We start from the raw sequence: 12,660 nt of genomic DNA, 5'->3' as shown, positions 1-12,660 counted from the left end.
TTAGGGACTTTAAGCTTGATTTTTTACGAATTAAGGAAACAAGGAAAAAGGAGGTATCCTCTAAATTCTTGAGGAAATTTGATGCTGGAGATAATTTTTGTTGGAATTGGGTGCCTTCTGAAGGAAAATCTGGGGTCAAGAATAATATCTTCGATATCAAGAATTGTGTGGCAGGCAAGTATATCATGAAACATGAGTTGTGGGATAAATGCATGAAAACTAGTGGGAGGTGCTGAGGTTTGCGTTACTTGCAAAGAATCTGGGCACCTGCCTGCCTATTATCCGCGTGCAATTTGTGGTAGATGCAGTAATCATGGTCACCTAGCCCCTGTTTGCAATATTGTTCTTCCTTGGAATTGCGTGGCTCCAATGTGTGGTTTTCAAGCTAGAGGGAAGGGTTTCTTTTACATTCATGACCACAGCACCCCAAATCAGACCACACACAGGAATAGATTCATTGTAATATATGTTGTGGAAGCGCACGCTTGTGGGAGCACTACTAGGAAAAGGCCTCTAGTGACGCACCTGTTTTGGCTACTAATGGCGCACTACAGGTGCGCCACTAGCATCACGCCATTAGAATTTTTTAGGTGCGCAATTAGTATCTGGTATACTAATGATGCACCAGGCAGTGCGCCATTAGTATAGCTCATGATGCGCCATTAGTATCTGGTATACTAATGACGCACCAGGCAGTGCGCCATCAGTATAGCTCATGGTGCGCCATTAGTATCTGGTATACTAATGGGACACCAGGCAGTGCGCCATTAGTATAGCTCATGGTGCGTCATTAGTATGCCTCCCAGGGGCCATATTTACCCATGTGCTCTGGCTTACTAATGACGCACTAGTTGACGATACGCCACTAGTGTGCTTTTTGCAGTGCGCCACTAGTATGAATATTAGATATATTTTAATATTAAATATATTTTTCTAATATTTGCACAGGTTACAAAACATACTAGATCATGAAAGACGCGCGTTGCCGCGCCCATCCATTTTAAAAATGGATTGATAGGATATTTGTAAATATATAGAAAGAAAACATGTAGACAGATTTGTAAAAATTTTGGTCAGTAGCAGCCAAGGACTGCAGTAATTGAGCAGTAGGTCCCCAGAAAGAAGGCCTATACACTATCACATTATGAAGAACTATCTGTCAAAGGATCAAAGTAGTGTCCGCCACTCTCTGCAAACAACCATGCTCTGAACGTAAAGCTCCTTTGCAAACTCTGGAGAAGGCGGGCTTGCACTTCGGTGTCGGCGGCTTGGTGTGTGAAGGAGGCAGTGGCCGCCCCCTCCCCTCCCGTCATGCAAGTCTGGAGAAGGTGGGCTTTCTCTTCGGTGTCGGCGACGGACAACTTCGTCAAGGCTGTCGTGCTTGTCGTTGTTGTGGAGCAGCCAGTGGCCGTTATCCGCATGAGCAAGAAAAGTTGCCCTTTGGCGCAGATCCGCTCTTGGGAGGAATCGAACCAGGGCAGCTGCACAGAGAGGAGAATAAAATAAATCTTAGGAGCAATGTGATTCAACAAACATTATTAAGAGCTATAAATCTCAATCAAGCAGGATCTTTCAACTGTAGAAGCAGAGCGATTAAACTCGCACGTACTTTAAAGAAATGTAAAGAAGAGAATGACTTGAAGATAAAAGTAATTGGGGCATTAATATATGGCACTGCAATCTTTTCTTCATCGGGGCACTGCTTGCTCGAGCCAGATTGCAAAAAACAAATATACTCAACATGACAACAGTACACCCAGTTTTTAAAAGTTTTCAGTTTGGCAAGTGGCAACAACGAGAGCAGACAGCCAAACAAGTTCCTACTCTAGTTATTAACAAGCACGTCAATCAGGATATAGAAGCAACGTTGCTGGCCAAAATGCAAAGCACAAGAGAGGTAACAGGATAAATAAAGACCATGGATGATGAGAAGTCTATCAGGGCAGGATTCTATAGAACCTAACTAACCTTAAGTTGCACTTGCACAATTCGAAGGAACTTCTTGATCAGACACAACGACAAAACTGAAACTAACTTAGCCCAGCAACCAGCTCTCCGAAAACTGCTTGATGAGACACAATTCTACTCCCTCTGTTTTTAAATATAAGATATTTTAGAGATTCAATTATAAACTACGTACGGATATATATATACATATTTTGGAATGTAGATTCCCGCCTCATTTTACTCCGTATGTAGTTCATAGTAAAATCTGTAAAAGGTCTTATATTTAGAAACGGAGGGAGTAGGAAACAAACTACCTAGTAACTTGGAGAAAAATAGCAGAACAATTGATAAAGTCGTGAAACTTAGCCCAGCTACCAACATTTCTGTCATAAACTGGAATTTAACCGAGGTAAGTTCATCAGTCGAAACTGAAAAGGCGGGACTATCCAAGAGTTTCTGTAAAGCTGATCTTGTATCTATATGACAATCATCCTACATCATCCACGGTGTAAAAACACAACATGCAGTTAATCAATCATGCATAGAATGGTGAGCAGAACAGACAATCTGCAGATCAAACCCTTCACAATATCATCCAGTTTACTACACCTTAACGACCAGAAAACAAAATGATCACCCTAAGTTCACGAGTCCAAACCGAAAGGGGAATACCAAAGACTTCTAGTTAGCAATTTAGCATGATCCTATATGACAATTGCGCTGCATAATCCATGTTGCGAAACACATAATTTGCACGTGGTACGGTAAGGATGACCTGAAAAAAAAACTGAAGTACACAAAGAATCTGCAGATTAAACAATCACAAGATCATCTGCAAACTCAACTTGGTAGGAGTACATCTTAACATATAACAAGAATAAAAATATCATAGAGCATGTTTGGGGCATCCTTGTATGCATGTATAAGATGATTCAGAGTAAAAAATGGAAGTTAAGCGAGCCATCTAGGAGTATATCATAACAGAAGAACAACGAAATTATCACTGCAGTGAGTTTGTGGCATCCGGTTATGTGCCTCATCATCAAACAAAAAAGCTTTTCAAACAGAATCCTAACAACTGAACAACATTCCTTATATGATTCAGAGTAAAAATTGGAATTGAATTGGGCCATCTAAAGAGTAACTGATCCATGCAAGAACAAAATTAGCACAAGCAGCAACAAAAGTTTAGAAACAGTTGGAACAGATCAACAATGAGATGATCCATCATAATCGCACCAAAATTAACTCAAGTCATAGTGTATAAGCTAGGCAAGAAGAAAATTCATTAAGGAACAGAGCAACGAGAAGATCATCCAAATTCGCACCAAAATTCATTCAAGTCGTACTGGATAAGCTAGGCAACAACCATTTGGTGCCACAAAATGTGATCAGCAGTAGTAGAACGCAGTACAGTTATACAAACAAACCCTTGTCCAACTCAGCTATGGAGGTCACCGGGGAAGAGAGAGGAGGGGCTGGTGGTGTGGAATTTGGTGCTAGTGTACAGTTTACAAATAAATGTGATGTGCACATTTTATTCAATATGTGATTTGGGCCAAAGCAAGTGACATATTTTTCGGAGACTGGGAGAGGGCAAAGCAAGTGAGTACTGTTTTAGTTTTATTGGCGGTTCAACATTCCCATTTGTGAGCATTAATTATATTAGTCTACTCCATTTTCTGTTAACAATGGTGGATACATGCTATGTTGCCAGTCGTGCATTACTTTTGTAGTAACAACTGTCATGAACATGGGGGTGCTTTAGACGATGTGCATGGCAGCAGCCGGGGGAATAGAGGAGTGGAGATGGCTCACCATGGTGGTGCTTTAGACGATGCAGTGCACTGCTGTCATGCCATGGAAGGAGCAGGGAGACGTCGCCTCATCGAAGAGGGCGGGAGAGCATAGGCGATGACTGAGTAATGAAAGGTATTATGAGCATCAGAACAGGTTTGAAGAACATAACTCCGAATGTATTTTGAAAGTGCTAAGCCAGACAATCAGTAGCAGCTAACAAGTCGGTACTTTGTGAAATTTCTGACGAACTCGGAATAAAAGTATATGTCCAGAACTACCCATCCTTTGCTTTCTTCGAGGCTACAGTCCAGTTGTACACTTGAACCCCACATTTAAACTACCAGTATATGATGAACAGAACGAATGTCACATGCGTCAAAGATAGATCTGTCTTCAATAGCATGCAGGTTCCTAGTAACTATCTTAGTTGATCTTAACTTAGAGGGAGAAAAAATTTGAAGGACTCTATATATCATCAGTTCTTTTATAAATGAGCAGGTATATAAGCAAATGAAAACATGCAGAGCAGAGTATAGTTTAACCTGTAAAATGAGTAGGTATATAACCATCCATTCTTTTGCCTTGTCGAATAATGCTGCCATAGGAAAAAAAGATAAGATTATTTACAACAAATGAACAAATGCACATTTACAGTATTACATGGAAAATAAAGTAAACATCATAAGGGCATGTAAAGAAATTACAGGGCACAAAGGTTAAATGTCACAAGGGCATATAGCTGCTTGACTTTTACATTTCGTGGCCATTTACGGTAGAATGTCACAAAGGTTAAATGCACATTTACAGTATTACAAGGACTTTAACAGGGTACTTGTTTGGATGTTCAGTAAACTTACTACGATTAGTAACCACTTTGAAGGTAGCACGACTAGTCTGTGAGACTGTAGTAACCGAACCACCTACCATGAATTCAGCAGTTAGAAATGGTAGCTTGTAGGCAGCCAAACCAATTATGGTGCCGGAGAATGTAGCATCAGGATGTATTACAGGACCATAGCGAGCCAAAAAATCATGTGGTAGGAGCAAAGAACCTATTGCAAGAACAGAGATAAATCGGGCTGTAGTAACACAGGCAATATAGATTATTTCTTTCGGGCATGGAGTTTTTGCGCAAGAGATTAAATGCTCCCTCATGTGCTATACAATCAAAACAAATAGTCCTAAAAAAAGGAAATTCATAATTATTCACGATGTGTTCTATTAAACTGCAGAATGAGTGACTCACCGTCGCTGGTCGATCGGATGCTGAGGGTCGTGTACGTTGGAGGCTTGGAGCTTGGAGGCGCTGTGGAGCGCTTTTTAACAGGACGAGGCGATTCAAGCGAGACAGAACCAACCAAATCGACACCGTGTTGAGTCTCAGCTAAGCTGCACACACAATTTCTTTAATTCTCTGCAGTTGGATGTACAAAAACAAATGTAAGACTCAGCTCAATACACACATGCTATTTTGGACATGCATCTATGCAGCCTTCAGTCCACTGGCCGACAAGGTTGGCATCTTGCCACAAACAGCGCATCAATACTATCAAATCCTTCGTCTATCATTGTGTAATAACCTGATGGATGTGGAATCATCATGAGCGGTTAACTTAGGCAAGGGGAGGGGATATACCGTGTCCAGGGAATCTGCACCGAGGTCGGCGAACTTTGTGACCCCGTTGACGAGGGTGTCTTGGGCGACGGCCATCTGCTTCTTGACGATCCCGCACACCTTGCCGATGGTGTCCTGCTTGGCCTGTACGTCAAAGGAAGGATTTGCAAATTCAGAGCACATCTTGAGTGACACATCGCCACCATCGTCGTCAGACAAACAAATACTCGTTGAGAGCATTGAGCATGAATTTTGCTGGGAGATGCTCGTTGGAGCATTGAGCGTGAAGATTGAAGAAGACGGTGTAGAATGGAGGAATGTGTGTGCGTGTACCGAGCAGGCCAGGTTGAGGAGGCGCTTGGGCGGAGCCGGCCGGATCGAGATCGACGGGAAGCTCTGCCTCGAGAAGCACGCCGCGCACCGCCGCCGGTTGCTGCTGCTGCTTACCTGGACCCGATGCGCGGGGAAGACGGCCGATCCGGACATGGCGACGAAGGGGGCGGACATGGCGGGGGAATGAGGCACGATGGAGGTGGGTGCTGAGGGAGGAATGAGCCGAGCCGGAAGTGCGGAGTGATCTACCCTAGGTCGCCAGCCCCCCCTTGGGCCATGGGGACGAGCGGGAGAGGGAGGGAGGGGGAGGAGAAGGGAAGGAGACTAACCCAGGGGCCGCGCGGGGAGGTACCCGACGCCGTCGAGGAGCGCGTCCGACGAGGCGGCCGCCGCTGGGAGGGAGAGCAGGAGAAGGGGAGGGATACGGGGGAGAGCGAGCTCGACTTGGTCGATACGGGCACAAGGGCTGCGCGGGGACTGGCATAGGGATTTTAGCGGGGGTGATACGCCATTAGTAATTTTTTTTTATAGCAATGGCGCATCTCCAGACAATACGTCATTAGTAATTTTTTTGTTGTTGTTTTCTTTAAAGAAAAAACATTCAATATATTCATGAATTTAAAAAGTGCCCATGAAATTTAAAAATATTCATGAGTTTAAAAAATATTAACAAATTCAATACTTTTTGTGAGTTCGAAATTCAATACCATAATAAACATAAATAAATATTCATGAGAACACTAGAAGAGAAGAAATATCATTTCAATATATCGAAATACAATTAGTACTTTTGTAAAAAAAAAATTATAATAGTGGCGCACCATCTACAAATGCGCATTAGTAACCCTGGTTACTAATGGCGCACCAGCTGGTGGTGCGCCATTAGTAGTTTCGCAAAAGAAAAAATATATAGTAGTGGCGCACCATCTACAAATGCGCCATTAGTAACCCTGGTTACTAATGGCGCACCAGCTGGTGTTGTGCCATTAGTAGTTTCACAAAAAAAATATAGTAGTGGTGCACTGGGGGAGTGGTAAGCCATTACTAGTTAAACTAGTAATGGCGCACTCTGCCTCGGTGCCCCATTAGTACTTTTGCAAAAAAAAAAATCTATAGTAGTGGCGCACCGAGTGTGTGGTGCACCATTAGTGTCCATCACATTAATGGCACACCTGCACATGGTGCGCCGGTGCTATATAGTAGTGGCGCACTACTTGTTTGATGCACCATTAGTGTCTATATCATTTATAGCCCTTTTCCTAGTAATGGAGGCAGCTAGAAGAATTCTTCAGTGCTTATATTAACACAAACTGGAGATGCTCTCCCAGATCCATTGGTCCAAATATGTTTGTGATGAGATTTCCTTCACCTAGAGATGTAGATAAGGCTTGCTTTGCTGAGAGTTTGAATGTTAAAAGTTGCGGTGCGGTTTTAAATCTAAGGAAATGGTCTGAATCAGTGGGTGCCAAGGGTATACTTAACGTTGCTTGGGTCAACGTTAGCAATATCCCTCTGGACGAAAGGCATGAGAAAAATATTGCTTATGTGGGGTATTTGGTTGGGGTGACTTTGGAAATTGATAAAGCTACCATCAACAGACATGAGTCTGTGACAATAAAATTGGGATGTAGAGATGCTGAAGATATCCCTGCTTCAGCAGAAGTAGTGTTGGGGGGCATTTCTATGATTTTTTCTTCTCTGTAGACAAGATCCTTGTGAAACACCCACCAAAGGAAAAAGTGAATGTGCAAATGGAGACAGAAGGGGGGACCTCCCCAAAAAAGTCTAGACTTAATGAGAACGAACACCCAGAAGGGCAAATTGCATCTTCATCAACTATGGAGGTGTCTTCGGCTCCCCTGGTACGGCTGGAGGGAAAACTGTGAAGAATATGAGCTTGGAACCTTTAAAAGAAACTGAGGAAAATGAAAAGAACTATAACAATAGTGATGAGATCCAATGAGAGGAGGAGAGTGAAGAAGTGGATAATATGTTACTTATAGATGCTATGGCTGCTGAAGCAGAGAAGAATCAGTTAAGGGGAAAAGAAATTTTGTCCCCTGAAATTATCTCTTATGATATGATTTTGGTGAATTCGATGCAAATTATTTCGAGTCCTCTGATTGGCAAAAAAAATCTTCTTATCTGGATGCTTGTGTTGGAGAGCCTATTGTGACTGAGCTTGAGCAGGATGAGAATTCTTGTCAGAAAAAGATCACACTTACTCTGTGCAGTCCCTTGTCACATCCAATGAAATTATGGATGTAATACCTACCCCTCCTGCTATAGAGGAAGTGCAGACTAGATTTAGCAAGAGGACATCTGGGATCAATATGGAACACGTGGGAAACAGGGCTGAGAAGATGGCTAAGAAGAGGAAACTGCAAGGTAATGAAATACTTCCTAGCAATTCATTTGATGTTCTTTTGAATATGGAAATCATTTCCAGTGCTACGGAAATGGGAGTGAATATTACTGATGATAATTTTGCTGTTATTGATGGTAATAGAGAGCTTGAGAAATCTAGAGCCAATATTGCTAAGAAAATTAATAACAATGAAAGACAGCAAGAGAAAATGTTGGTGATTACTAATGTTGTGGGAGAATCATCTCCTCTAAACACATCTTGGGGGGTGAGGGGGCCTGGATGAGGAAGGCTTCAAAATTGTCAAATCTAGGAAAAAAAGAAAGTTAATGTGGTGATCTCTAAGCCTTTGACTAGAAGTCAGAATAAAAAATTGAGAGGAGTTGCAGGTAATACCATGGATCCTCGTAAACCTAGCAACAAAACTCAATCCCCAAAACATAAGAAAAAATGATTTGTCTCTTTTGGAACTGTAGGGGGATTGGGAAGAGAGGTATGGCGACATATTTGGCTGATTTGATTAGAGACTTTAAGCTTGACTTTATAGGCATTTCGGAAACAATGAAAAGGACTTTTTCTCTAAATTTTTGAGGAAATTTGATCCTGGGGATAATTTTTGTTGGAATTGGGTGCCTTCTAAAGGAAAATTTGGGGGCAAAGTTTGTGTGGTCAAGAATAATATCTTCGATATCAAAAATTGTGTGGCAGGCAAGTATATCATGAAACATGAGTTGTGGGATAAATGCATGAAAACTAATTGTTGCATAATGGTGGTTTATGGCTCCGCACATGAAGAATATAAGGTGGAATTCCTTACAGAACTTTCAAATATGTGTGGAAATATTTCATGTCCATATATTATTGGGGGATACTTTAATATCTTGAGATTTGCGAATGAGAATTATAAAAGGACCAAATTGGGTCATTCTTCACACCTGTTTTATTCCATTATCTATTCTCTCTCCATGAGAGAAGTTGATATGAGTGATGGTCAGTATACCTGGTTTAACAATCAGCAAATCCAACCCTAGAAAAGGTGAACAGGGTGCTTATGTCCAATTCCTAGGAATGTTTGTATCCCTTTACTTTTGTCACGAAGATAGTCAGACAGATCTCAAATCATTGTCCTTTGATTGTAAATACTGATAATAATGTCCCCACTCTTACTAGAAAGAGGGGATTTAAATTCGACTTAAATTGGTTTGAAAATCCTAATTTCTTACCTCTTGTGACCAAAATATGGTTGAGACCTTTGTATTCGAGAAATCCTATTGACATTATTAATATCAAATTAAAAAGGTTCAAAAGCTTCTGTAAAGGATGGGGGTCGAACAATTTTGGTAAGGCTAGAAAAAGAAGGAAGTGGTTGAGAGAGGAGCTCGGACATCTAGAAAAATTGCAAGAGACAGATACTTTAACAACTGAGCTTTATTGCAAGAAAGTTGAACTTTTGGTCAAATTAAATAATATCTTAATAGAAGAGGAAGTATCCTGGCTACAAAAGTCTCATGACAACTGGCTTCTTAAGGGAGATAGCAATACTGACTATTTTCACAAGACTGTGAATGGTAGGAGAAGGAGAAATACAATTTTTTCTCTTAGCTGCGGAGATATGGTTATTGAAGGGAACAAGAACCTACTTAAACATGCCACTGATTTTTGTAAAGAACTCTTTGGCCCTGCGCTTGGAAACTTGTGTGGTATAGATAGTAATATGTGGAAAGAACAGGAAAAATTGACTGATATAATCAACTTTATCCTCTTGAGATCTTTCTCAGATAGTGAAATTCAAAATGCTTTATTCTCTATGAAACACAACAAAGCCCCCGGTCCTGATAATATTCCAATCGAATTTTTTCAATACTGTTGGGGTGTTGTGAAAAATGATGTGATGTTGCTCTTTGACTGGTTATATGAAAATAAACATGATGTGGATAGGCTCAACTATTGTATTATCACATTACTTCCCAAGGTGGTTGGGGCTGATAAAATCCAACAACTCGGACCTATTTGTCTGCTTAGATGCGTGTATAAGCTGATACTAAAGTGCTTTCAATCAGACTTGAAACTTTTGCTGATATTTTGTTTAGTAGACACCAAAATGCTTTTATAAAAGGAAGAGATATTATGGATGGGATTATATCACTCCATGGGATTCTGCATCATTCTTATGCTTAAAAAAACTGGGATTGTGCTTAAGCTCTATTTTGAGAAAGCATATGACAAAGTAAACTGGGATTTTTTGTTAGAGTGTCATAAGAAAACAGACTTTAACCCTCAATGGATTGAATGGATTAGGAAAACTCTGGTGGGAGGAACAATCAGTGTGAAACTGAATGATGAAGTAGGAAAATACTTTCAAAGTGCCAAAGGGGTGAGACTGGGTGTTCCCCTTTCCCCATTCCTATTTAATCTGGCTGCTGATTGCCTGACTAAAATGGTTCTTAAGGCTCAGGAAAATGGCCTTTTACAGGCTTGGCAGCTGATTTGGTAGCACACGGGGTTGCTATCTTGCAGTATGCGGATGATACCATCTTATGCTTTGAAGATAATCCGAGAGATGCACTTAATATCAAATTGTTTTTATATTTCTTTGAAGTCATGTCGGGATTGTAAATTAATTTTTTGAAAAGCGAGCTATTTTTAGTTGGTCCTAATGATGAGACTATGAGAAACTATACTAAGATGTTTAACTTTGAGATAGGGTGTTTTCCCATTAAGTATGTGGGTATTCTAGTCAGATATGTTGGCCTTAAATGGAGTGATTGGTTGTTTGTGGATGACAAATTTACTAACTATGGGGAATCCTGGATTCGTGAAACCTTATCTAGTGGTGGCAGACTTATAAAAGTTAACGCTATCTTATCACACATACCGTCTTATTACATGTCCATGTTCCTGATAAGTAAGTCTACTTTGGAAAGATGGGATAAACCTAGGAGAAAATTCTTTTGGCACCACAATGGTAAGAAAAGAAGATATCACATGGTGAAATGGGGGCGGGTATGCAGATCCAAAGCGAAAGGGGGTCTTGGGGTGAAGGACTTTTGAAAACAGAATATAAGCCTTCTGACAAAATGGTGGTGGAAAATAGAAAAAAGAGGGGTTGTGGAAGACATTGTGAAAGCTAAATATCTGAGGACGTCATCAGTGACTATGTTTCAGCAGAAATCTAATGATTCACTATGCTGGAAAGCACTGTTGAAAGTCAAAGAATAATATATGGTGGTAGAGGTATAAAATTAAATAAAGGGATTATTTGGGTAGATGATTTGGGTGATAACTTCACCTTAAAAGCTAGATTTCCTGATCTGTTTGATATTTGTGTGGATGAAAATTGTACTGTGGATAAAATAAACAATATGAATCCTAGCTCTTCTTTTAGAAGGAGTCTTTCAAATGAAATGCTACAAAAATGGGATGAGTTAAAAAGATATCTATTGATGAATATAAATATGGGAGAGGAAGATGTGATCTACTCAAAACTTGATAGTTCTCAAGAATACACTACCAAATCCATGTATCGTTCGCTGGAGAGATGTTTGGCTGGTTTCGGTTACAATTGAATTTGGGGGGCAAAAATTCCTTTAGAACTTCAAATTTTTATGTGGCAACTCTACCAAGATTCTATCTTAACTAGGGATAACATGAAAAAGGACATTGGCACGGGATCTGAGTTGTTATTTTTGTGAACATCCGGAGTCTGCCCAAAATTTGATGTTCCTCTACCCTGTAGCCAGGGTGGTTTGGAGGACGGTGGGTGCAATGCTTGGGACTAACTATGGTCCTAATTCTATTTGGCAATTCTATGCATGGATTCATGCTTTCTTACCTGATTTTAATGAGATATATATTGTTGGCCTGACAGCAATTTGCTAGGCAATGTGGTTGGCTCGTAATCGTGCCACTTTTGAGAAAAAGTGGATCAATACTCCGCTTGAAATTGTTTTGACGGCTTGTGCATTTATCCAATACTGGGCATGTCTGTATAAACCTGGGATGGTTGAGGCAACCAAGAAGGGCACATAGATGCTGAAGGAGAATGCGTCGCAAATGTTGCTGTTCTGCGGACAACCAATGCCAGAATCAAGTGAACATGTTGATGAAGGAGACACGTGGGAGGACTGGTGATCTCGTAATGCTGGTACTGCTGGTTAAAGCAGAGATGAAGGTAAGATGTTCTATTGGATTACTTCTGTCAGCCTATTGACCTAGAGGGGTCTGTTAATACTTGATGTTGGCTTGTGTTGGACTGTTAGGGTCTTTTGCGGTACTATGTGTGTTTAGAGTTTTTTGTTCTAGGCGGTTTTGGATCATACTTCACGTTTTCGCCCCATAGTCTGTGTTTCCTGGTATTGTCCCGAACTCGCTTCTTTCCTTTCCCTCCTCCATTTCTGGTTTAGAAAAAATACATTGTATTTCCGTTAAGCTTTATAATGGAAAGGGGAGGAGCCCGGTTCAAAAAAAAATATCCTAAGAGTAAATTGTGAATGAATGAAATATCATAAATATGAAATTACCATTGTGGTTTATGCTTAGTAGTAGTCTCAGATTTGGTTTAGAAAGTAAAAACTATTGAAGTTTGATAATCACAATATTG

The 12,660-nt window shown here is 40.7% G+C and overlaps 1 protein-coding gene across 8 annotated transcripts; it reads right to left on the bottom strand.

Moving 5' to 3' along the window:
- Window positions 1-998: 998 nt before the first annotated feature.
- On the bottom strand, window positions 999-6,147 carry LOC123411163 (acyl carrier protein 3, chloroplastic-like). Of its 8 annotated transcripts, none has more exons than XM_045104102.1 (6): window positions 6,025-6,147; window positions 5,384-5,506; window positions 4,994-5,136; window positions 4,605-4,799; window positions 4,290-4,342; window positions 999-1,481 (listed from the first exon to the last, which is right to left on the bottom strand). In XM_045104102.1, the coding sequence occupies exons 4-6, from the start codon at window positions 4,672-4,674 to the stop codon at window positions 1,143-1,145; spliced, it is 462 nt and encodes a 153-aa protein (XP_044960037.1). In that variant the 5' UTR covers window positions 4,675-4,799; window positions 4,994-5,136; window positions 5,384-5,506; window positions 6,025-6,147; the 3' UTR covers window positions 999-1,142. The 8 variants fall into 8 exon arrangements, with proteins under 8 accessions (XP_044960037.1, XP_044960039.1, XP_044960032.1 ...); XM_045104104.1 differs by lacking the exon at window positions 6,025-6,147 and adding an exon at window positions 5,696-5,789; XM_045104097.1 differs by lacking the exons at window positions 5,384-5,506; window positions 6,025-6,147 and adding an exon at window positions 5,211-5,355.
- Window positions 6,148-12,660: the final 6,513 nt, after the last annotated feature.

This window comes from Hordeum vulgare, chromosome 7H (genome assembly GCF_904849725.1).
Source record: "Hordeum vulgare subsp. vulgare chromosome 7H, MorexV3_pseudomolecules_assembly, whole genome shotgun sequence".
NCBI lineage: Eukaryota > Viridiplantae > Streptophyta > Magnoliopsida > Poales > Poaceae > Hordeum > Hordeum vulgare.
Note: the sequence above shows the minus strand (reverse complement) of the source record. Positions and strands in the feature narration are given on the sequence as shown.